The sequence below is a fragment of the Phoxinus phoxinus genome (assembly GCF_949152265.1).
Source record: "Phoxinus phoxinus genome assembly, chromosome: 4".
Taxonomy (NCBI): domain Eukaryota; kingdom Metazoa; phylum Chordata; class Actinopteri; order Cypriniformes; family Leuciscidae; genus Phoxinus; species Phoxinus phoxinus.
The window spans coordinates 31,544,218-31,571,154 of NC_136879.1; the positions used below are offsets into that span (position 1 = coordinate 31,544,218).

The window sequence follows — 26,937 nt, forward strand, 5'->3', positions numbered from 1 at the left end:
AAAGTGACTTGAACGCAGCGGACGTCAGAATAACGACTTGCCAACTTGTAAATATTAACTTCCCAGGATTTCAATGCACCATTAGTAGGCAGCTCACTAGGTTTTGGACACAAGTCTCGCAAAGCAAAAATCCAACAGGAAAGCCAATTCTTTAACTCTGCAGACAGCCAAATTCAACAATGGTTGGTTATGTTGACCTTACCAAGCATCAGTGTTAACAGCAAACACTGTGAACTCTGCCCCCTTCTTTTTTCTATGCCTACTTATCACACTGAGAGCGAACGGCAGAATGATGCATTCCCCACTGCCTGGCTTGGCAGGAAAAGTTACCCATAAATCCCCAGTGATTGACAGATTAAAAATGCGACCCCTGCCCTATGGCAGCTGCCTCAGGGGGCTCTTTGAGTTTCCTACATCAAAGGGTATGCTCCTACGGGGCTGTAGACTCACAACAGCGGCTGGTACAGAGCCTCACACACACGTAAATGCCACTCATATTATGAATGCATTTAGGTAATAAAAATGTACACCAATGTCCACAGATTAGCTAATCGTGAGTCTGGCAGCATTATCTTATCTCTTAAACACTTTGAGGATGAATTTTTTCGATTAACACCTCAATTATAATGTGTAATTTCAGCGGCCATTGGCTGCAAAAGGAATCCGAAAAATGTAAAGCATTAAAATGATTCTAAATAAATACATTCAGCCATCGATTCATAATTATGATATGACCTCTGCAGCAGTTCTGCTGTCCTGGCTACACCGTCCTTTGGCAGACTTTTATGAATTCAATGACTTGTGATAATTACTTATAAATATTCATTGAAATGTCATGTTATTGGTGAGATCCAGAGAAGTGAGTGCTCCATTTTCTTTGTTAGTTAAACTCATGCTCATCTCCCGCTTATGAATATTCATATCTTTCAGGCTGGGACAAATGGTGCGGGTCTGTCTATGGGCAGTAAGTGACTCATGTTAGGATTTGAAGTGGCTGTCAGTGGGCACCCAACCTGGCCATAAACAATTTTACCACTCCATGATCCAACACAATCTGCCACATTCTTGTTTACTCAAACCATCTTCACATTTTAGATTCTTGTGCCATGGTATTTCCTACGTCCTATTCACTAACCACTCGCAATCCAGTTTAATAAGGTGGAAATGTGTTGAAATTAGTCCACTCTCATTCTTTTCAGTGCAAATGCGTATCCTTTCTATGTAAATGAACCTTAGTGTGCAGTTTTACTCATAAAAGCTTATAGAGTGCAGCTGTTTGGTTCTGGAAGTAAAAATTCAATTATTTTCTCCATAGGGAAACTGATTTTAAACAATAACTCATAAACATTTAAAGACAGACCTGTAGTGAGCACTGAGGTAGTTAATTGTGGGTAGCATATGCTTGATATTGATTGTTAAAGTCATCAGTTTGCATTATTTTAATGTATTTTTAACAGCAAAATTCCTGGTGAAAAACTCCATTACCCATGATGCTGTGAAGAAAATGAGACCAATCAGAGAATGGCAGTGAACAAATCAAGCTTGTTCACTGCCATTCTCTGATTGGTCTAATCAGAGACCAACTCGCTACGCTCTCAAAATTCTTAAATGTTTGTATATATACACATATTTTGCCTTAAACATAAAATATATTGTTTTATTACGTTGGTTGTTGTACATATTGCAGCATGTTTGGAAATGCCTCATGAGTGACACCAATAGGTTAATGCTCTTTTGTGTTTGAAAATAATGTACCCCATTAAACCTAACAATAGCAAAAGTGGGATAGAAAAAAAATGCATTTACTCAAACAACCATGCCCTTCTACAAGACTTTGAGCTCTTTTATCGTGATTTGTGTTGTGTTTCAAGATATTCGTACCCGTGTGCTCCACATCGCAAATGCTGTACACCAGGTAAGCTACTGAACAAGTTTACCACGCCATACATACTAATGTCATGTATTGTGGAAGGAACCACACAAATCTTTATTAATCAATAATCTGCCTCTGTACTCATAATTTGTGTGAAGAGGAATTAAAATAGTTGGTATTTTACTGCCACTAAGGTCCATTTCTGATGAAAACCGCAGTGAATTGTCTCTAAAGGTAAATTTTTGGAAGGAAGAGTCATGTTTTTCCAAGGATAATTTCAGTATAATTTATAAATGGCAATCTTAATACAAAATATACTAATAAAAATTAATACATGTGCCAGGAGCAGAAAGCCAATTCCACAACATACTTGACATTTAAAAATGCTATTACCAAACAAATAAATAATTCCATCCCCTAAAGCTATGTTTTTAAACTAATTTACTATAAAATGATTCAGTTTTCATTTCCCCCCCCCATTGGCCGTAAGAGCTGCTGATCCATCGAGGTTATCTGTCACTGTTAAATGAGCGTCCACTCGTTCCCTTGGGCCACTCTGACAGTGTACAAAAAAACCACAAGGCAAGCCATCCCTAGCATATAAAAGCATGTTTTACGAGAGAAAGAACACAGATGTTGCGGAAAAGTGGCCAACCGACTAACGGCACACCCAATTCAGGCATCTGCCAAATTCCGCAAAACCCATCCGATGGGACACCCTCCAAGCGGTGCAGATCCGATGGCCACTCTGATAATGATAGCTAATGCTGAGGGTGACTGGTGGCCCCAAAACAGAAACATAAAAACAGTGGGGTAATACATATGCATGCATGAGCTTGCAAATTGGCAGTGTGCATACATTCTTCGTCCCCTGCAGTCCACTGTGGTGGCCCGTCACCTCCTGAACAGAATTTAACTCGCAGGAGGCATATGCACAAGCAAGGACAAGGACAGGCTGTTCCAAAACAGCCCACAGCATGTTGCATTTTTCAGGAGACGAAGCCATGTGTTATTCATGAGTGGTTAAGAAAAGAGAGGGTAAAATAGTGTCACCGTTTACCTAGAGCCGGCCAGCCCGCACACAAAGCTCGTAAGTGCCCTCGGCCATACCACTTGCCTAGTTATGGGTAAGAATGATACACGCTTGGCTCTGACAGGGTTCGTCCCTCTTGGCGGTGTGTTCGGGAAGCCATTCGTCCCCCCTCTCATCCTCTACACAATTATGAAGCACGAAAAGGGGAAAGCAATCGGATTTTTAATCATCTGTGAGATGAGTGACATGAGCAGAGAGACTCATTAGCTACAGCTGAAAGCCCCGGTGGGTCACGTGACCGGCACAAAACGTTATGGTCATTCTCTTAATTCTGCTTGGCTTCCTTCCACTGAGCAGACCATGCAAGGCAAAATCATAATCATCCCTTACATATGCTGTACAAGCCAATTACTGTTGCTGCTTAAATTATGGACGGAAATAAATCCACATGAATTAGCAGGAACTGTTTCCTTATACATTGGCTGTGTCTCAAAATATAGTGAGATGCTTTCCGAGACAACATTCAGCGCCCACAATGCACACAAATGCAGTTTAGGCTCGTTTTAAAACTAGGTGGTTGCAAGTTGGTGGTTGTGGGTCCGCAGATAATTTCGAACATAAAAAAAAAGCTATAGTAAAAATCAACTTAAATTTATTTTTACTAAAACTAAAAGTATTAGATATAATTTTTGGTAATTGAAGGGAAACTGAAATTAAATACTCCATAATACTTTAATAGTCACATTCCGTTTAGTTTATCTTGTTTCATTTTCATGGACTCTCTTAGTTTGCTTATGGTTTCCTGTTTTCTTTGTTCTAAATTTTCCGCCACTTGTTTGTCAGCATGGCTATTGATGTATGGAAACACACCTGTTTTGTTCATTATTTAGGGTATGTTTACACGACAACGATGTGCTAAAAACTGAAACATTTATTCTTTGTACATATGACAACATTATCAAAATGATCCCTGTTCACACGGATCCGTGAAAAAGACTAATAACGCTGTATTATGGATGCCATGTCACTTATAAAGAAAGACTACACGCTCACACACATTTTGACTACAGTGCACTCGAGCCGAACGCACATGCCTATAGAGACACAAATGACAGTTTATTTTTATTTATTTTGTCCGATTTTTTATTCTAAGGAATTAATTATTCTTGATAATACTGTATTATTATTACTTTGTCTTCTAGGTAAATTTCATCTTCACAAAGCCAGAAACTTTCACTGTAATCCCAATTTTACAATGTTCTCCTCTAATATAAAGTCCCTTTTTACTTCCTTTGAGAAAATGTCAAAACCTTTAAAACACAAAGGCATGAAAACATGTATGATCCTTGAGTCTGTTGTAAGGAACCTTTCATTTTTCATGATGACAAAATGTTATATTGTGCCAATTTGCATAATTCTTATAAACACTTTTAGACTAAACACGTAATAGCCTACTACGCGTGTGCATGACATCACCATTTTCAAAGATTCATGTTTTTGTAGTTTACACGGAGATGATAAAGGTATCATTTTCAAAAACTTGCACTTTGAAACCTGTTTTCAAAAGTTTGTGTTTCCAAGCCACCAAAACGCCGTTGTTGTGTAAATGAACGACCAAAACGCATAAAAAGCCTAAACGGTAAACGGAATGAAATGTGTAAGTGGCCTCTTAGTCCCTCTGTTTGGTTCATCTGGTATTGTTTGTGCTAAGTACTCTGTTTCGTGGACTCTTGCTTTTGTATGTACCTGAATGGATTCTATTTAAATAAATGTAACTTTGATTTTGATTCTGGACCATCTTCATTGGAAACTAAGGGTGTATTCACACCAGGAAAGTCCGATAGTTCACTTGCTTTGGTTCGGACCAAATAATTTTTTTTGTTTTTTTTGTTTGGTACGGTTCACTTTCACACTGCTCTTTTTGCAAGTGAACCAAAATTTGTAAACAAAACCACACGTGTGCTAAGGTCGTCCATTCATTGGACAAGGATTCTCAAGTAGAGAAATATAGCTATATATAGTATTTTTTCTTTAAATTAACTAAGTTCACGTTCATTTGTTAAATTCTTTTAACAAAGATATAGGCTATTATTAATAATAATGTTATTTCAACACAATAGCCTATCTCGTTATTTCGAAATAATATATGTGTGCGTGCATCTGTAAATCCGGTGACGCGTGTATTGATTTTTATTAATAAACAAGTGTTTTCTCTAAAAGTGTCGACTCGGCTGCAAAGATGAAGTTGACGATCGCCATCTCCGTGAGAACGCGCTTATAGAGAGAAATGCACATAAATAGGCTAAGCCTAATAATGGATTAGCTACATAATCAGAGAGTCTTTTTCTTTTTTCGTTTTGAATTATTTCGTTTAAAGTCATTTCAAGCTTTGTGTATTTGGTGTATTTGTCATGTCTGTGTGAGGCATACACTGAGATTCGTTAAGTTAGGATGTGCTCTAGTTCACGTGCAATATAAGTGAGCGCGCGGGCGCCTCCCTCCGTTATATTTGTTTCGTCGGCCTATTCATTAAATACAGGCAATTGGTTGATGAAAAATGTATTAAAATTAAGATACAATTTATACAAAACGAAATTCACTTTAAAGAAAGGCTTTCTATAACAACTTCAACGGTCAAAATCATGTCTGACCCGCTCCATGTCTCATATTGCGCATCCTATCTCGGTCGTGCTGTTCACTTTTCATAAATCAACATAAATGGAAAAAAAAATAACATTATAATATTTTAACAAATATGAAACGTGCTTTTTTTAATGGCTACAACAGTATAGTAAGCCTACATATCCTACTCTCTATTTGTATAAATTTATGCACATTAATTTAATTCTGAAGTTTGCACAGACAAGTTGAAAGGCATTTGTTCAAATCAAGTTCACGGATAATTGTGCGTGCATTTATTACCCTTATCGTTATCATTATGATACTAAAATCCTAACAAATAGGCTACTATGTACAAAAAATCAGATGAGTTCTCTCGAAAAATCTCTCGTTCACGTTCATTGGATGAAAAGTGATTCGTTCAGCGTTCGGAATATGATATGATATGATATGCAAAATATGAACGCGTTCATGCACAACACTGCCAATGATGCACACACGACGCGCAGAAAGACGCGCAACAGTAGTGGCCAGACAGCGCGCCGGAATGGAATTCTCTTTCGCACTTGAACGAACAATATTGGTTCGATATTGATATTGGGCCGATATTGGGTCGGTTCCTGTTCACATCGTAAACGAACCGTACCAGAGTTCGTTTGGAACCGTACCGAGACCACCTCTTCAGCTGGGTCTCGGTTCGATTGTTTGGTCCGCACCAGAGTTCGATTGCTGTATTCACACCTGCCCAAAAGGTCCGCACCAAGGGGGGAAACGAACTAGAGTTCGATTCAATCGAACCAAACAAGGCAGGTGTGAATACACCCTAAGATGCTACATTAATCATCTATTTTGGCATTAGTACAATATAAATGTAAAATAAAATTTTTACAAAACCGGCATATATAATATATAATATATATATATATATATATATATATATATATATATAGTTTACCATGTTTTGAGACACAAACATGAAGTGAAGTTATCATTAATCATTTGAGCATTTGACCCATTTTCATGTGTTAGCGTGTTAGGTTGTTATACAGGACACCACGTGGAGACCCTGCAGTGAATATAAACATATTCATGACTGCACCCAAAAACAGTGAATTTGTCTAAATGTGATACTGGTATTTCCACAACTCATGCGTTTGACTTATGGGAGTGAAAGGACATTTTTGAGGACGTACTCATTTCAAAAGGCCAGAAGTCTTTCTTCTCCGCCCCCCTGTAGAGATCATGGAATGATTGTAAATGACAAGCCTGTTGGGATGTACATTATTAATAGCCCACCACTGACTCACCACGCGCTCGGTCTCCTTCCTTACACACGGCCGTTCATTTGCATCCCCCACTATGGAGACCCACAACACATTCGCCCATTTGTGACTCAGATGTTGGTCTTTAAAGGATAATCATTCTAACCTGAAGAATCCGTGGCGGTTTTGACAAGCGGCCATCTGTCGACGTGTGTGTGTGTGTGTGTGTGTGTGTGTAAGTGGGAGGAGACTTGTGAAATGTTTCAGGCTAACTTAAGCACTCCTACACTTTCAGCCTGACAATTACATAATTACATGTAACAACGTGCAATTATATGGCGGAGCATGAAAGTGGATTTGGTTGCGAAGGGTTACGGCAGGCCGGCATTGCGAGACATGGCTGGAAGTGTGTGTGTGTGGACTAGACAGAATGTTGTTATTGTTCATTTCAGAGCCACATAAATAAATCCATCCCAGAGGTGGGCTAATCCCACGCCACGTTACTCCCCGTCTCGAGACTGGGCTAATCGACCCACCCAGAGAAAGGGTGACTGGGTTAATCCACACATCGTTTGTGTTTACTTCCTTTCGGACAGATAACATCCCATTTAATATCGCTTTCCGGCTTCTACATGCTTTCTTGAACAATCAATAACTGGACAGAACTTGGCGCCACAGAGCCAGAGATTGTCTTCTGAAAATTACACAGTGCAACAGCTGAAAATGTTATGCATATTACATGAAATAGACAAAGAGCATGGAAGATGTGCGAGATAAATAGTGAGTGTGTTATGTTCAATAACATTGTGCATGCAAGAAACCCCATAACAGCCCTTCATAGGGTTTAGATAAGAGCGCATGGGGAAAGATGTATTAGGGAAAAGCTGCCACGGAGCATCATTACTTTATAATCCCACACTGGGAGAAAGAGGGACAGCTGGGCTAGAGCCTTTTAAGCAAGTTTTATTTTTCATTTGTCCTACTTTATCTTAATCCAGGCTCAGGGAACGCGGCAGTTTGCTACCCAGACAGACTGCCACATTCAATGCTTTGAAATAGATACAGCTTTTCTCTTGCATAAAAGCTTCAACACAAAGCTGCTATTTTAAAAGAATACGTGAATGGATTCGTATTCAAGCCGATGGCTAAATATCTACCTCTGCCAAAAATAATAATAACAGGCACCACTAGTCGCACTTGCCACTTGTCATTCTGCCTTTATGACAAGCGTCAGATTAAGCATTGGTCGTTTGGCATACATATGTTACATGGATAATACTATATCCCCCAATATACCACAGTCTAGCATGGGTTGGATTAATATATTAGTGTAAAACCCAGATTTAACCTTCTCTCACTGGTGCATCCTTTAATATTACAGAACAACACTGGATGTTCACAAAACGCAGATCTTTTGTTAGTCAAAGCACCTTGAAACTCATGAACAACAGAAGTGTTGCATTTAGAGAGCGATTTATACTTGCTATGGCTGTTTAAACCTTGAAGAATAAAGTCACTTTTTACATAATCTTGAGGAAATGTGAGTTTTGCTTGAAACTCACTGCTGTACATGGCGTTTGTTTGAAAACACGTACTGTCAGAGTATGTGCTGAATTTGAAGAACTCTCTCGACTCAATGGAATATGAAGAACTTCTCGACTCTATGCATGCATGGCCATTTGACCTTTTCCGCTATTAACAAATATGATTTCTCTCAGTGCTTGAAGTGGAAAAGAAAAAGTGCCTGGCAGTAACATGGAAGTAACAAATTAACATGAAAGTTGGCCTTGCCGTTAAAATACGTGTTCAAGATGGACACTGATGCTTTGACTGAGTGGCAAAGTACCGGCAACATGTGAGATCTATCTATCTATCTATCTATCTATCTATCTATCACAAGTTTCCAAACTTACGTGACTTACTTTCATCTGCAAAACACAAAAGACGATATTTAGAAATTTTCATTATTGCTATTATCATTCTTTCTTGTCGAAAATGCTGAAAGTGTGGCCACAGATCAAACTATTAATGTGGTTCCAAAACTTCTCTCACAAAGGATATTCACGACTAGAACAGTTAACTATATCACACGTGCCTAATACTGAAAAACACGATTGACTCATCAACAAAAAAGCACAAAGTGAGCATTTCATAAACCAACAACTCTCTATGTTTATGAGTACCATAAGATGAAATATCTAACAGATGGACACAGCCGCATCAGACTTGTCATAGCAAATATCGCTCACTTATCACAAACAGGCTGATCCCATGTATACGATCATTTTTTTCCACCTCAATCCGCTTGCTGCTATAATCTGAGCTGCAGGACATGCATGCGGTCTCAAAGATGTGTGAAGGATCGCTCACTCTCGCCCCAGCCTTCACCTGTTGTACCCCTCAGGATCCTCCGTCTTCATAAACCACCCACTCTGCCCTCATGCCGCGGTCGCGCTGGCAACTGTCCAGCTCTAATTAGCACATTAATCACTGCTGAGGAGAAGATACGGCCGGCGGTGAGCTGGGTCTCCCGGTGTATGACCCCAGTCTCCTCTTCCACAAGGGCGAACACTTAATTCATGAGCATTGTGCAGCACGAGCTAATATCCAGCCCGATTTGATGCTCAAAGGAGTGCTGAGTGTAGATCTATATGGACTCTAGAGAGCTATGAGTCCTTTTTCTTTCTGGATTTAATCGTACATAATAAATCATCTTGTAAGTCTTGCATAGACAACATATTTTCTATGCGGTAATTATGACTTGGAATTAAAGGCCATGTAGCATCATTCAGCGAATCTTGTGCCCGAAAAAAGTCCACATTCTGCATTCAGTTTTATTTTTGAATGAAATGTGAGATTTAACAAGATTTAGGTCTTAAAATACTGTGCTGCAGTCAGCTAGTATTCCCCCTCCATGCTATTGTTAGCTGGCCAAAAATACAAATAGCTATTTGGGAGTGGAAGTATGCAGACTTCTGGATAGGATCTACCACAGAGTGCATGATTGCAAATCATTTTCACCCAGCATGCTCTGCTACTCAGCGTCCTCTGGGACAGTAAGCAAAAGTCTGTAATGGCTCTAAGGGCTTGACTCTCCCTCAGCAGTTAAAGATGTCTATTTTAAGATCTCATTCCGCTTCGAACGGGGAAACAATTTAATAATTTCTTTCGGCAAGTCGGTAGATGCATCAAAATGGGCTTGACATGACATTGACCCATCAGATCAGCCTCACCTCCATCTCAAAGCGGCACACAAAATTGCCAAAAATCTGACTCCTGAAAAGAACAGGTACCGGTAGTTATGATAAATGTAATTGTGTACTGTAAAATACACTTTTTATAAGAGGAAATTAGGTTATGTGGAAAACAGGCACCATGGCTTGTTTTGTTAATGAGCAAACTTCGTTGCATTCCCATTCTAATCAATAAACTTGCTAATCCAGTTTCTTCTGGCGGAGAAGCTGAATATGGTGCCTTTCTGGAGCCAAGGAGCTGGATTACGACTGAGCCAAAGGCCCAAAGCAGAGTCACACAGCAGGAGGACACACTGTCACAGCAGGCAAAAACCTCAGCAGCAGCCTGCCACAAAGAACTCAACAAACAAAACCTCAGGACATGTCTGAGAGGAATAGATTACTTCTATTTCAGCACAGAAATGCTCCATCCAGAAACACAGAACAAGGTGGAATTTATCAGAAAATACTTACCGGCTACTTCCAGCGAGGCATTTCGGCTAACAGCCTCTCCTAGGTAATTGCGGGCGACGCAAGTGTAAACACCCTCGTCGGGTTTGCTGCGGCGTCCGTGAACGATGCGCAAGAAAAAAAGGGAGCCGCTTGGCAGCAGCATGCGGTGGGAGCGGGGGTCGTCCTTATCAGTTTCAACGTGCTCGCCGTCTTTATACCACTGCACCGTGGGCATGGGCCGACCCTCCGCCTTGCAGTTCAGAGTGGCTGGCTCCCCCTTTGACACGATCAGATCTGAGGGATCCTCCACTATCCTGGGAGGACCATCCTCCAAACGTGGACGGGACCCTGCGAGAAATCAACAGTGACAGTTAAAAGCATATATATGACATACTGGAGGAATGTTTGGCACTTTTACTGTATATTAATTAACCAAACCAGGAAGGTAAACCTAACTTCTTGTTAAAAATAAATTTGCCGGCGGGCTTTAGCATATCATCCTCACTATGCTGCGAAGCACGGGAGCCTCAAGAGAAGCCAGGTTATCCCGGTATATTTTTATGTTGATCTAAATAATCATGTACTGTACATTTAGCAATATAGCCGGAGAATTATGTAAATGATGTGTATTACGGTGTTATAATGAACAATAGTAGGCTACATTAATTGTTCAAGTAGTTTAAAGCATTTCTAAGGATGCTGATTGTTAGAAGGCAGCTGTCTGACTCTGAGATGGCGAACAGGAACATGGTTTGTGTAAAATTAGCAACACATTATTAGCTGTTTGATGTTATGAGTCCGGCGTTGTAGAGAGCGATACATAAAACGCATTACTATTCTACATCGACTTGTAGACGAGCCTGTATGAGTGAGGGTAGGCGGGCCGCGGGACTCCTTATTTGCATATTCATGGCCGCGTATACATAATGAAGCAAAGTTGTAGAGTTACATTCAAAGCCAATTTAAGGCAATTTAAATAATTTATTTCACAGGAAAAAGACGTTTAAATATGCCATTTTGGTGGTCAAAGATGAGTTTTAAGGGCCAAAATTGTTGACTACATTATTTACACCGACTTTAACCTTCATTACTTGAGTTTATTGTCATAATCAGCTTTCTTTACTTAAACACAAGCCCCTTTCACACAGAACATAGTAGTGATGACGGCTGAGATCATTCGCCAGCTTAGTGGAGCGATGCGCTAGTTTATGATCAAATCAGTAAAAAAAAAAAAGCAAGAGGGTGGTTCCTAAAGAGATGTCACGCGTCTTTACGGGATGTGTGTGAATGCACGCACCATTCCAGAAAATCACTGGCAGTGTTAGTGAACCAAAATCAAATGGCCCCGGGACACAGTGTATCAGTGTATTTTCCGGAAATTTTGTGTGAAAGGGGCTATAATGAAATAGCTAAATGCATGTCTGTTAAATAAATATACTACATCTGATGCAGTTTTCAGTTTTGAACCTGACTTAATAGGCTTGAATTCGTAGAGTACTATAAACTAACCAGGGCTGAAACTACTTAACAGGTGTGTGGAACTTTTAAAAAAAAATACAAAAGTTTTTGTGAAAAAATAAGTAAAAAACACTTTCACAACAGAGTACCAGGGTGTACCATTCAACCACACAAATAGTCTTCACCAGCATCAGTGAAAGGATGGAACCAGAGGAGAGAGGCTTCTAATGGCCAGTGGGAAAGGGAGCTGGGGATGAACCTCTCAAAGGCTGATGACTCAGCACCTATTAAGCTTTCAGCCCAGAGAGCCAGATGAAATCAGTGCGAAGTTAAAAGAAGCTGACATTAAGGCTGAGTCTAGCATGGCTGCGGCTGTTGAATGAGGCTCCAAACCTCACCGCCCATTAGTGCCGAATTCTGCTCCAGCCGGGGCTACAGAACTAACAGAGAGGGTTTCTTATTTATGTGTGAGGGCTTTTAAGAGGTGGAATACTGCCAGTGCAATGCACAGCAGTGGCCATGTGCTGGGTTTTTCTTGACACTAAAGGGGTGGAAATTCTCAACAGTTGGTGAGTGTGTGCAGCAATAAAATAATATCATCTATGGAATGGAAAACTAAATACTTAATTTGTCTGAAAAATACTCTAGTGGAAGAAAACAGTTCTTAGATAGCATAATGTGTTTATTCTTGGTGAAGTTAAATACAATAAGACTATACTAAATCCAATTACTATTGACTTTCATAAAAACTCGGTCATGAACACCTAAATAGTTCATCAGCCTCCCGCTGCACATTACACTCATGAGTATGTTTCCATCCGTTTACAACACTCGAGATTATAACTCCCCACTACTCTGAGGCATCATCATTTTTAAAGTTATGGCAAGCTAATTGGTCCTTGTGAGAGAATGAAAGGAACGAATAAAAGCCGGTGCTTTTCAATCCCATCACACATGAAAAGCCATGCTGATTTGAAAGGATAATTATCTGTCAGTGATTTCACGACATACACAGTTGCTGCTTGCTTTGGAAAGTGTGAATGAGAGGTATTAGACCACATTAACCACAGGTTCATATCTTACAGGAAAGAAGGTTACATTTGGAGAAGATTGCGCCATGCAGTCACTGCAAAATATTTGCACACGCAAATCACATGAGAAATTTCTGAGAGATTATTCTCACAGCATCTCTCAGTGATTTCCTGACTGGTGGGAAAAAATAGATTTTTAATGGGTTTTCGGTTACATTTTATTAGCCGCAAATTCATTACATTCTTGAACCTAAAAACGTACAAACTTTGACATGTCAGAAGAGGGCTGGGAGAGAAGAAATCTAATATGCTGGTAAATGAATACTCAGGAATGAATAAAGACTGGCTGTCTTTTTAGGAGAGCAGAAACTGTACAACACAGTTGTATGCACCCGCACCATTCAGAATTGAGGTAAAAAAAAATGGGATGAAATTGATTAATTGACATGTTGAAATAATACAGAAATTTTGATCGCAAGAAAGAATTTAAAAGAATTTAAATAACTGATAAGTTCATACAACAAACTAAGTTCACATACACCATCATTTTAAAATAAAAAAAGTAAAGTTGATCAAAACAAACGTTAGGCTTAATGCCTGAAAATGTATCTAGACAGAACAATCAAGACACACACACACACACACACACACACACACACACACACACACACGTCATAAAAACATTTGCTATTCTGAACACAGGATAATCAAGTGTCTTCCTTTTGAATACTGTTGACATAAGTTATATTTAGCGTATGGCTACGAGCTATGGCCTTATGTAAAGCATTACAGTAATTAATATTTTCAAATATTAGACATGCATGCTTCACCCTCTTTCTCCTTAGGGCTTAAATGTACCATCACTAATGCTAATGCGTTATGAAAAATGGTGCCCAGTCGAATTTTCTAAACTGTTCGCCTCAAACATATTCAAATAATATGAGCATCAACCTGGCTCCCTGGGATCAGTAATGATCCAATGCTTTTCTCAACAGACATTACTAATGGGTGCGTATACTGGTGTACACTGATCAAAGAACAAAACAAAACATTTGTTTCTTAAAGAGACCTGATGGTATGAATCCTAGACCCATTATTACGCCAGGCACATCGCTTTTCCCAGCGTATAGCAAAAACTGTTCTTTATCGACTAACTGTGACAGCTTACATCTCTGCTGGGTGATCCATCTCAGGCCATTTGTCATCGTTTCAGAAACGCCATTATCTCCGCCAACCCCATTCAACCTCTTGTAGTTGGCATTTGCCCTAACCTGACTGCGACTGCTAAGTAACACAAGCTGAACAGCTTTTGTTTTGTCAGTTCTAAGCTTCAGATCTCTTACATTAATTAATGGCAGTTGCGGGAGATTTTGCAGTCTGCAGTTTTCTGCTAATGAACAAACACAAACACACCCACATGCCCGCTTATTGAGGGAACAAGCACATTTACTTACGAAAATTAAATCTGGAACACTTATTTGCTAAGTGAAAAGCAATAAGCAGAATTAATCATTATATTATGTGATGTTGTTACTGTAAATGGTGTCAACATTACATTTACATTTAATGTAATGTCATGTCTTAAAATAATCATTGGATTAAAAGAGCTGCAGTTAATCCAAGTATACTAGATATTTATACTGGATTATTTAAAAAAGAATTGTATTAACTTTGTCATATTTGCTCAGATTTAGACTAAGGACACCTTCAAAAACAATTTGTGTATTCATCCTACTAACAGCTCTGCCTGTGGACGGTACAGACGTCTCTTAGCAACCAGACTATCTGCTATTATCTGGTATTATCTATCATAGTATGTTTTAACTCAGAACTTTCTCCAAGTAAACAATGCTTCTCATATTCACAGCTGACAGTCAAATTGATAAACCCGCTGCATATTAATACAAGCGTCGCTCTATTTTGAGCATCCTTTCAGCTCGGGCACCCCCACAATGTGGAGAGACAGATGCATAACTCATAAATTCTATTTCTAAAGCTCGCAGTGTATAAAGCAGCCGCTGTCTCCTTTAATGCAAAAGGCCATTAAGCTGGCCTCAGCGGGGGGACACATCATGCCGCCCCGCAGACTGATGATACAGCAGTGGCATCCCTCTTTGCACCTGCCAAACATATTCGGTCAGTCTCTTACAGGTCATTTCACCGCAATCAAAGACGGTAAACATACTCCAGGCTATAGGAGATCATGGAAACTGCGCTTGTATAAATATTTACTCATATAGTAGTGTAACAGTTGGTGTCATGTCCAGACTTAAGACACGTCCCCTGTGAGTATACTGCCATAATGGATGAAAAACATAAACACCATCTCTAATAACTAGAAATGCCTTTCTTTACACAATTTTGTATTTGCACTGCTGTACTTGTTTTGTATCATTAGCTACCAAATGAAGAAATCAAACACAGTAGTCTTTCTTGTAATACGCTTTGATAAGAGCCTGAACATGAATATTTTATAACACAGCTGTCTTATGTTAAATCCAGAGTGATTACGATCTTTTTAATGTTTTAATGGAAACTTTCTCTTATTATTGTCTCACATTTCACTACAAAAGCCATTACGTAAAAAAAAACATTACTTTTTTTATATAACTTGTCAGAAAAACTTATTTTGAATAGATTTTTTTTGAGTTTCAACCACTGATCTATATAATGACAGATATTTCAACTTAATTTCCTTCATCAGAAATCACAATTGAAGTGGTTGAAAACGTGTGCGATGAATTAATATTAATTAATTTAAACATTAATGTACATTTTATAGGCTACAATGTGCAGTCAGTTGACAGCAGTTACGGAACAAGATGTGACCTAATGTAACTCAACGTTGGTAGTAAATGGAAGATTTTCTTGTCCAAAATAAATAGATTTTTGTGGATTTGTTTTAATATATACTCCATTTTAGTTGCTTCAACAACAGTTAAAAATTCACATCCAATAAGTTAAATATCCAACAACTGAAAGTCATCTGGCTGTATATTCAACAATATTACTGATCTGCATGCATGCAGATCAATAATACACCATTGTATGAAAACTGAACTGAGCTGGACGATGACATCACTGTTTTCTCCAGAGCTGCTGGATTTTTACAACGGAAATGAATCAACACTGAACTTAAGCTGGTCAACGACACTATTTTCTTCTAGAGCTGCTGTACACTACAGCCAAAACAAACTTTGTTGCATTATTTTCCTTCCTAGTATCACTCTAAATCTGCTTTGAAACAATATGCATTGTAAAAAGTACTATATAAATAAAGGTGACTTGACTTGACTTAGTGACCATATAGGTTACTAACATGAAAGTCTGAGACTTAAACTAACAGATTAAACTTACTCTGCAGCATTGAACCAAAAATCAGATCAATAAACTAGTGTTTTAACTCACCTGAAGAGCTGTAGATGTTAGAGAGCATCAGTAACAGGGTTCCTATGACAACAAAAGCCATTGTCCGGCTTCCAACAAGACTTGCGCTGTTATCTACGGCATTAGTACAGTTTCTAAACAAAAGACATTGTCATTGGAGCATGCCAAGCGAAATGATTTAAACTCGTAAAATAAAACAAGAGCGGAAAAAGCACTTCAGCTGCTTTCTTGGAGAAATTCACAGCAGCGCATTACGATAAAGTCAGTGATGCCTGATCTGAATCGCGCGGATCTTTGTATAAGGAATTGCATGATGACTCTGATGTCTAACTATTTTGTTCACTCAATCTGTCACTCATTTGGCTGTAATATCGCACAGACTTCAGAAGCTGTTCTCCCATTCAGCTCACTGCATGGCGTTTGAATAGGATGCTCGAGTCGAGTGTGACAGCGCTCTGCAGAATGAAGCGCGTGGAGCTTCAGTCCGCCCGCGAGACTAGAGCGCGCTTCCCAAAGAAATCTTAAAGCGACAGCTTTGTTTCGCTGTTCTTGTCCATAGGGATTTAGCTTTATGATTCCCCCGAGATAAATAACAAAGAACAAACAATAACTTTATTTGTTATTTTATAATAATTTACTTTATACTTAAAAAATATATAGGCTATATTGAAAATATGCATGTTATATATTTACGTATAGTAATTCAATTAAATATTATACTGGATCTATTATACCAGTTGGGTAAAGGGTACACACCTTATTTTTTTCTCCTGACCATAGGTGGCACAATAACTCATCTCAGCACTTTTGATGAATGGCTTCTTTTTTTAATTTTTTTTATTGCATCTGAATACCAACATTTGTGAGATTTAGTCAGCCGAAACAGTTTTGAGGTTAATTGATCTAATCTTGTTTCTCAGAAAAATAGGACATTGTATTGTGTTGAATATCAAAGTTTGTGTGTCTGTTTTTTAAGGAGGGATTTGTGGACACGTTAATGTTTTTAGATTTGTTGAGTAAAAGTTTTAAAAATATATACGTTTAAGTAAAAAGATAAAATTAGACTACGGAAGCCCTGAACCGCAACGTAAAAAAAAGTGAAAAACAAATCTAGCATTTTGAGATTAAAGTCGAAACATTTCGAGATTAAAGTCGAAACATTTCGAGATTAAAGTCAAAACATTTCTAGAATAAAGTTGAAACATTTCGAGATTACAATAGAAACATTTCAGGATTTAAGTCGAAACATTTCAGGATTAAAGTCGAAACATTTCAGGATTAAAGTCGAAACATTTCAGGATTAAATCGAAATATTTCGAGATAAAGTCAAAATATTTCGAGAATACAGTCTTCCGTAGAAGTTGTGTGTGTGTGTACATTCATAATACAGTGTGTGTAATACAGTGTGTGCACTGTATTCTCGAAATGTTTCGACTGTATTCTCGAAATGTTTCGACTGTATTCTCGAAATGTTTCGACTGTATTCTCGAAACAGTTTTGTATTCTCTCGAGATTACAATCGAAACATTTCAGGATTAAAGTGGAAACATTACAGGATTAAAGTGGAAACATTTCAGGATTAAAGTTGAAACATTTCAGGATTAAATCGAAATATTTCGAGATAAAGTCAAAATATTTCGAGAATAAAGTCGAAATATTTCGAGAATACAGTCTTCCGTAGAAGTTGCGTGTGTGTGCATTCATAATACAGTGTGTGTGCACTGTATTCTCGAAATGTTTCGACTGTATTCTCGACAAGTTTCGACTTTATTCTCGACAAGTTTCGACTTTTTATCCTCGACTTTATTCTCGACATGTTTCGACTTTATTCTCGACATGTTTCGACTTTATTCTCGACATGTTTCGACTTTATTCTCGACATGTTTCGACTTTATTCTCGACATGTTTCGACTTTATTCTCGACATGTTTCGACTTTATTCTCGACATGTTTCGACTTTATTCTCGACATGTTTCGACTTTATTCTCGACATGTTTCGACTTTATTCTCGACATGTTTCGACTTTATTCTCGACAAGTTTCGACTTTATTCTCGACAAGTTTCGACTTTATTCTCGACATGTTTCGACTTTATTCTCGACATGTTTCGACTTTATTCTCGACATGTTTCGACTTTATTCTCGACATGTTTCGACTTTATTCTCGACAAGTTTCGACTTTATTCTCGACAAGTTTCGACTTTATTCTCGACATGTTTCGACTTTATTCTCGACAAGTTTCGACTTTTTATCCTCGACTTTATTCTCGACATGTTTCGACTTTATTCTCGACATGTTTCGACTTTATTCTCGACATGTTTCGACTTTATTCTCGACATGTTTCGACTTTATTCTCGACATGTTTCGACTTTATTCTCGACATGTTTCGACTTTATTCTCGACAAGTTTCGACTTTATTCTCGACATGTTTCGACTTTATTCTCGACATGTTTCGACTTTTTATCCTCGACTTTATTCTCGACATGTTTCGACTTTATTCTCGACATGTTTCGACTTTATTCTCGACATGTTTCGACTTTATTCTCGACATGTTTCGACTTTATTCTCGACATGTTTCGACTTTATTCTCGACATGTTTCGACTTTATTCTCGACATGTTTCGACTTTATTCTCGACATGTTTCGACTTTATTCTCGACATGTTTCGACTTTATTCTCGACATGTTTCGACTTTATTCCCGACATGTTTCGACATGTCATCGGTTAATCAATTATTCAGCTAAATTGCCAAAATAGCATTTAATATAGAATAGTTGATTTAGTATTTTACAGGAATGACACTTTAAAAAATATAAGAATTATATAAAAAGTAATTTATATATTCTGTAAAAGTTTATCCAGGCGGGGGTTCTTACCCCAGGTATAGGGGTTCAACTTACCACAGTAGGGGCCAACTTACCCCTCTTTTAATATTTGACATTTTGTGCTATAACAACTAAATTAGCAAATGTTATTTATTTCCTATAAGAACTCATTGGCTGATGCATCATCATCCTGCACATGCAAAACTTACATGTAAATCCACACAGTTCTTAAGGGGGTCATCTTCCCCCATGTTACCCTTAGGCACTTTTGTTTCACCTCAAATCAGCAGGGACTCACTTAAGTGTATTCTGAAGCCAAAATGATCTTTGTTTAGACAATCTGGCTATCCTTTCAGTAATGCATTTTGATGAATAGATATGCGGCTATATTTCACAGCATCCCATTAAGTGTGGACTTTATTTCCAATGCAATCAGACCTCTCATTGATCGGCCTTCTTGAGATTTACTGGTGCTCTTCTCCAGGGCTTTCCTTAAGCCATGTGCCGTTTTTCTTTACTGCATTGACTTTGTGTCTTTTGTGAAAGACCACCATTATTGAAGTGAGAAGCGAACATTTGTCTTTCTTTGAAGCCCAAAATGGGCTGAGAATCAGAGGACAGACAACAGTTGTGAGCTCTAAGGAAACCAACTGTGCAACAAATTGAAATTCTCCTCACCTCGGTTGAGAAATTGCTCTGAGTAATAGCAAACGATGTCTGAGAGGTCCGAATGAAAACCTTCATCAAGATCTCAGTGCATCAATAACAAGTATTTTGAAAGCATGAATTTGCTGTCCACGCATGGCGGGTTCACGCTTCTGTGCTCACATCAGAAACAACGGCCCTGTCAATATTCGAAAAGCAATGTTTTATCTGGTTCCCTAAATAAAAAAAAGTTAATTAATATAATAACTCCCTCAGACTGAGATGAGATGACATTTACTTTCAGCCTTTTATCTAAAACTCTCAGTGTCCTCAACATGCACCTACATGTCAAAGGAACATGTCAGCTATGATTGCCTTGCAGATGACACACAATTATGTGTTTAGACATATTCAGACTATAGTGCTGCCACAAACAAATGATCATCCTGCAATACTGTAATCACAAAGTGGATGAGTCATAGTGCCACATAACTATGGTCCCTTAACAATGTGTGGCACATTCAGGCCTGTCGCAATAATCAGTATATTGACTTATCGCACAATATATGCCATGACCTCGATCATTTTTGGTGACGCAATATATCGCCCCTGTTTACATTGATAATCAATGTCACCAACATTTTGCCGATCGTAATGTCATCTTGTCTGTTCTCCATGTCGGAGGCAAAAGCGGAGCCCAGGCAGTTCCTTCATACATAAAGCGGTCATCGACAGGTGAAAAAAGGTGTCATTTGAGGCATTATAGTGTTTTCCTGACAACTACAGACAGTTTGGAAGAACAAGTCCAAATGCACTGGATTTCAAAGCTGCAATCAACTGTTCCGCTGCAAATATAAACGTTAGAGCGCCAAATTGTGCACACTACAATAGTTTTAGCAGCAGGTATGGCCTGTTGAAGCTTCTGTGTCTTTGATGGACATCTGACTGCTTAGTTCGTGTTTTCAGGAAGTGTGCATCCGTACTTTACAGAGAATAGAAGGTCAGGGAAAAATATGTAAATGGAAAAATCTCCATAAGTGCCTTTTGAGCATTTGCAAGCGTGTTTTTTTTTCTACTTGTTACTTTTTTTTGTAGAAAATGTTTATCTATTATTCACGTTTTTTCTTTTATTTAGCATATTTAATTTTTTGACATTTCCATGATCTAAAGAATCGTTCAAAGGTTGTTGTCATTTGAAAGTGTCTAGGACTACTTGCCTTATTATGCTGTTATCATGATTATACATCCAGTGCCATAAAATGGTCTTGAAATGACAATAATATCGCTTATCGCAATTATGTCTGGAACAATATATCACACAACAAAAAGTACTTATCGTGACAGGCTTACACATTACAAAAAAACTCGACAGCAAACAAACAATGTGTCTTACATCCTCAAAGGATTTTATTGATATATCTATGGAAGTAAGCTGCACAAGACCCGAACTACAATTCTATGATTTTCTCCAATGTGTCTCAATAAGCTGCTATAGTTTTTAGTGAACTAAAGTATATTTTCCCTTTTTAAAACTGCTATTAATCCATATGCTGTCTCAAAGGAACACTCAGCAAGGCAGCAAAGTTTTTCCATAGGAAAAAGCATGACTATGCATCACCAGTTTTCTTCTGCTGTAAAAACGGTTTAGATGCCCACACCATTCTTTCACCAAAAGTGAAAAAAGTGAATCATGGTACAAATAAATGGACAGAAAAGAAAAAGCAAAGCTCAAAGGTGACCCAAGTTATCGCCTGTCTCCTCCGGTGGCTTCCTGTTCTTTCAGCACAATGGCACATGATAGTAAACACTGACTCATCCGTGCTCTTTTACAAAAAAAGGTAGCTGACGCTTGAAGAAAACCCTTGACACAAATACATTTCAGTGCTTTCGATCAGACCAAGCACCTCCAGATAAGACTCCATGTATTCCATGTAAACACACGGCGAGGAAACAACAACAGCACGACGCTAAAAATAACAATTGCTGCGAACCACAGATATGTTTTTGTGTTCTTGATGGCCTAAGCTGGCCTGTAGCCCATGTTTCTGTTTCTGCTGTCCACAGTTCCTGTCAGTGGCATGGCAGTGCCATATGGCCCTGGCTCCGAGTTTTTCCTGGATTCAGGAAAGGGGTGGGACAGGTGGGGGACGAAGACACATACTGCGGGTCACTCCGGGGCAGGGCGTGCTTTTAATAACAAAGGGCCGTGTCCTGGGACGTGTGCTCAATAGATATTCGTACTGTGAGGACACAATAGCCTTGTGATGATTTCCTGTGGTCTGGCACAACTAAATAACAGCTCAGTGACAGAAGTGAGGGAGTTAATCTGATGATAAATGCAGGAGTTTGGGATCAGGATAGTGACGAGGGGGGATTTGGGGAAGGGGCCTGGGGTCAGTTGGGATAAAAAGAGCAGACCGTACACCTGCCTGGCAACATCAATAAAACTTCACAGTTTGACCTCTGGTGGACACAACTGTGACCCATGGGAATAGCATGACTGCTATGGTACAGATGCTTTTGTTTATTAATTCACTTGAGGATGGAGTGGTTTTTGACAAGAGTACCGGTACAAACTCTTGAGGTTTTCTGTGCAAAATTATGATGAAAACGGTCCAAGAAACTGTTTGTTACTGAAAGTTGACAACGGTGCCTAAAATATATATATACTGCCACCTACTGGAGATATCAATGCCATGAGTGAATATAAGGGTTGGGAATCAAAATCAGGCCTCATTTATAAAGACATGCGTAAAATGATTATATGTAAGCGGACAAAAATTTCCAGAATGCACAAAATGTGTTCCTAAATGTTTCCCTCTTTAGAAATCGCAGTTCATTTAATTCAAGCACAATGTGAACAAGAGCATTAATGCATCAATGTGTGTGTGTGTGTGTGTGTGTGTGTGTGTACAGGCCTTTGTTGCATTATTTTAATTAAGCTACTGGTGTACAGAAGTGTCCAAAAGTGATGTACAGAGGGTTATTTTGCACAATATTTCCTTTCAATGACACATCAAGTTCTATGAATTAATGTTTGTGAATGTTATTTAATACAAACACTTGATTGTTCATGTTTGTTCAAATCATTTATTTTGCATTAATGTTAATTGTTAAAAGATAAATATAGGTCTACCTGCCACACCGTGATTTATTGAATTATATGCTGGGAATAATGAGTGCAAGCTTTGGTATGACCACTTGACCAAAAAAGTCCACATAATTTGGTTTGTTTCATTGTGTCATGACAATTGAAACAATTGAAACGTGTAACGCGTACAATACATTTTACACTCCAGGCACAACTTCACAACATACAAAATATTTAATGAAAAAGTGTGAAGAAGCTAATTTTTCTAGGTCAGACTCCACTTTATGCCACTACTGTATGAGGGCATACAATAATTTCAATCAATTTCTGCCTTTATAAATCCCAATTTGTTCCTCACTTTTGATGTAGGATGAAATCCATGGAATTTAGTAGGCTGTCAAATCCGATCATACATACAAAATTTTGTATGTTTTCTCAACCCAGTTCTTTCACAGCATCTTTCACATTGGCATGACAACGTTATTGTTTAGAGGGGTGTCTGTAGAGGTAATTTGTGGGACGGCCAGTTGGGCATCACTGCACACGTTTATTCGGTTTTAAAGACATCACTGCGGTGATGGTGGATCAGTCTGTCACTCCCTTGAAAAACATGGGGATATGTGGTGGTGCTGGGGTGTGAATATACGTCCCATAGTCATGGGTTGTACCAAGTGAACCGACTTCACTGAATGGGAACGTTGAGTTATACTGTACATATAACTACTGTTCCCAGAAGGAAGGATACAAGGTACAACACTTCTGAGCATTTATATGCTTTGAGCAGGTAATCCTGCCCACGTCGGCATTGGTCATTGGCCTTTCAGGCGTGAATAAAGGTGTCTTCAGAGAATGACGCAAGAGTACGATATCCCATAGGCATTGTGTTGTACCTCGTTTCCCTCTTTCTGGGAACAGTAACACTAAAAGTCATTTTAGTGAATCAAAAACATACAGCGCAACAAGTGCAGTCTGACTCCCGAACGAATGACTCCTATTAACCAATTATTTTTGTGAATCAAACACACCAGATTATTTTTAGTGACTGATTGCAACCTGTGTAGTGTGATTCCCGAACGAACGACTCGGTTCTTTTCAGTAAATCAAAAACATAGGGTACATCAAATAATACTTATAAATTCTCATTCTTAACAAATAATGACACAAGGAGAGTGCAGGATGGAAATATGAATTGGAGGAAGAACGTACACAGAGGCTAAGGTGAATCTTATCCCATCCAAAAAAGAAAATGAAACTCATTTGTTATCAAATGAATTATGAATATATACCTTTCAACTCTAGACTCCAAGAAATTATAAAAAAGTTGAAGGTTGAAGATGCAGGGAAAAGTCATATCTCTAATTGCCCCAGGGTATTACACTATAAATGAACAAAAAGTATTCGAGGGGCAGGGGTCTCTTCAGCTGTTGTCATGGCAACACCTGAGAAGCCCCTTGAGGCTGCACCTGTTTTAGCAGTCAGGTGAATAAAGTTTTTGTTTTGGCTTATAGCTTTTGTGAACACTTCAAATGCAGTCAGTTTAATAAACACATATTTATCATTAAGTGCATTTTTATAGTTTAGACATATACTGATCAAATCTGTAAAACATTTCGGAAAATTAACTCACCACTAACGCCAATAGCTCGCTCCACATCCAGGTCTGACAGACTCTTTGCAGTGATTGAAGAAAAGGTGGGTGTGATATCTGTGTCTTTGGATTGTGTAAATATGTTTAGCTGAAGAAGTGCTCTGAGTAGATGGAGCAGCATCTTTCTTCTTGTGCACAGAAACTTTTTGCTTCAGTCCTCTATTCTTCAATGCCCAGAGGTATTCAGTCGAAAAAAATTATCTAGCATAAAAAGAAAATCCATTCAAGTAGGTCCAAGATATTTAAGATATACTGTTGAAATAAAATTTGGATGGACTTATCTTGGTCTGAAAGCAGAGGTGAAACAAACGCATCAGTTCCAGCTATGTGGCTATTGGAAATGATACTGCCAAGTCTCTCTCTCTCTCTCTCTCTCTCTCTCTCTCTCTCTCTCTCTCTCTCTCTCTCTCTCTCTCTCTCTCTCTCTCTCTCTCTCTCTCATTTGATTCCAAAGATTCCCTAGAGAACCTGTTCAACAGATTGTACCAAAGAAAACATGCTTACTAACAGATCGTTTCTTTTGTAACTCTATGCAATTAGGTACTCCACCTCATGCAAAGAAAAGAGTGCTGCACTATTTACTAACAAAAATAAAAGCAAGGAATGTGTTTATGAAGGCAGAATATAGTAGTCTATTGTCCCTGTGATGAGGTACATTCTCACAGCTGAGGTTCACCTCATTGTTTCTTTACCCTCCCTTTTGTTAGTTTTGTTAAGTCTGAATTGCCAAGGGGCAGTGAACAGAACACTATTGCCCCCTGCAATCCGTCCACTTATTGATTCCAGATACATGGATCTCTATAACAGATGTTTAATTAGAGGAGAACTGCTCACTGTTTAATATTAAGCATCATAAAATAAGGATTTGGTTGATTTTCAAAATCTTAAATCATTGTCTTTTTGGAAAACACAGCTTTTATATCGAAGTACTTACTTGGAAAAGTCTAAACCCATCTAGAGCTTCCACTAAGTCAAGAGATACACATACTCATGTCTGCATTTGCAATATAGGCCTACACTCCTCAAAAGTCAAGCATCAGATAGAATATAATCTACATTTAGCATAGCCTAACTTCTTTAGCATACAGGCATATGTAGCCTAATATTTATGTTAAATTAGCACAACTTGTTATTCAAGAGAAACAGAGAAATTGAAGAGAAAAGATTCTGGAAAGCGATTTTGTACGTCATACTGTTCAGTCCTGATTCTGAAGGCCAAGGCGATTTAGCAGAGGTGACCATTTGACCAAAAGACAAAAGTAGACCTATGCACCTAACTTTGGATTCGTCTGCACCATTTAAAATAGTTTTTGTATCAATACTATTTACAATTCAATGTCCACGTGTACGTTAGTTTTGATATAGGCTATTAAATAGCTTTTCACGCCTCAGCTATGCGTAACGTATTAAAACGGCGGCAATTCGCCGACACATTGGCCTCGCTGTGAACGGCGAACTTTTTACTACCATTGGAATTGGAGTCATAAAGGAATAAATAAATAAAAACTTGGCAAACATGTTGGGGACGATTTAGGCTATTTAATGAGCTAGGCTGTATAGCGCCGCCTAGTCACACGCCGACTCTGAAATTGAAAAACGTTTAATTTCTTAGTGATTTTGTTTATTATTTTTGTAATTTTGTAAACTTTTGTTTATTATATTTGTGTAAAATATATGTTATATTACACATTAAATGATATAATAGCCTAATGATTATACCATTAATTAATTCATTAATGGTATTATCATTAGACTATTATAGCCTATCATTATATTATATAGTTAACCTATCATTTGATCAATAATTATAGGCCTATTCATAATAAATAATTATTGATTGTTATTTTAATATATTAGTAGGCTGTATGTATTGCTTGTTCTGAAAAAAAGTAGGCATGTAGCTATAAAACTATAGGTACACTGCTTCCAGTAAAGAGCTAATAAATACTAGGCCTACATCTTAATATTACATTATAGGCCTACTGGTACCACAGACACACATGGAACACAAAGTGCTTACTTTACACTGACTTGAATTTACAGTCAAGAGCTTATTGTTCAATGTGGAGAGCTGCTGTCTCAATCTCCCAGGGTCAGTTGCTATTCCAGGCTCATATGCCCCATATGTCTTTGTTTACATGAGCTGCATGCACTGGGTCAAAACCTCACTAAGTGAAATGTCTGGATTAATGGTTGTGTAACACCACTGGAATCTATAGTTTTATATCGGCAGAGTGTTCTATTATTGTGGGGGTGGTTAAATGCCAGTAAATCTGTGTATGTTTGGCTTAGAGTTTAAACGGATTTAAAACCATTTATTGTACAGATTGCAATTTTACACAGTAGCCTATATCCTATCCCAGTTGCCAAACATTTATATTAA

At 38.3% G+C, this 26,937-nt stretch overlaps 1 protein-coding gene across 8 annotated transcripts in view; it reads right to left on the reverse strand.

Moving 5' to 3' along the window:
• Nucleotides 1-24,795, reverse strand: part of LOC306997947 (roundabout homolog 2) — a 59,526-nt gene extending 34,731 nt beyond the window's left edge. For 3 of the 8 annotated variants that reach the window (XM_079611588.1, XM_079611586.1, XM_079611587.1), the window contains exons 1-2: nucleotides 24,534-24,794; nucleotides 10,495-10,821 (exon numbers count right to left, since the gene is read on the reverse strand). In XM_079611588.1, the coding sequence (XP_079467714.1) occupies nucleotides 10,495-10,821; nucleotides 24,534-24,675 (469 nt within the window). In that variant the 5' untranslated portion in view covers nucleotides 24,676-24,794. Of the gene's footprint in view, nucleotides 1-10,494; nucleotides 10,822-16,370; nucleotides 16,848-24,533 lie in introns of those variants that run through there. The other 5 variants (XM_079611591.1, XM_079611589.1, XM_079611585.1 and 2 more) reach the window with 3 other exon arrangements.
• Nucleotides 24,796-26,937: the final 2,142 nt, after the last annotated feature.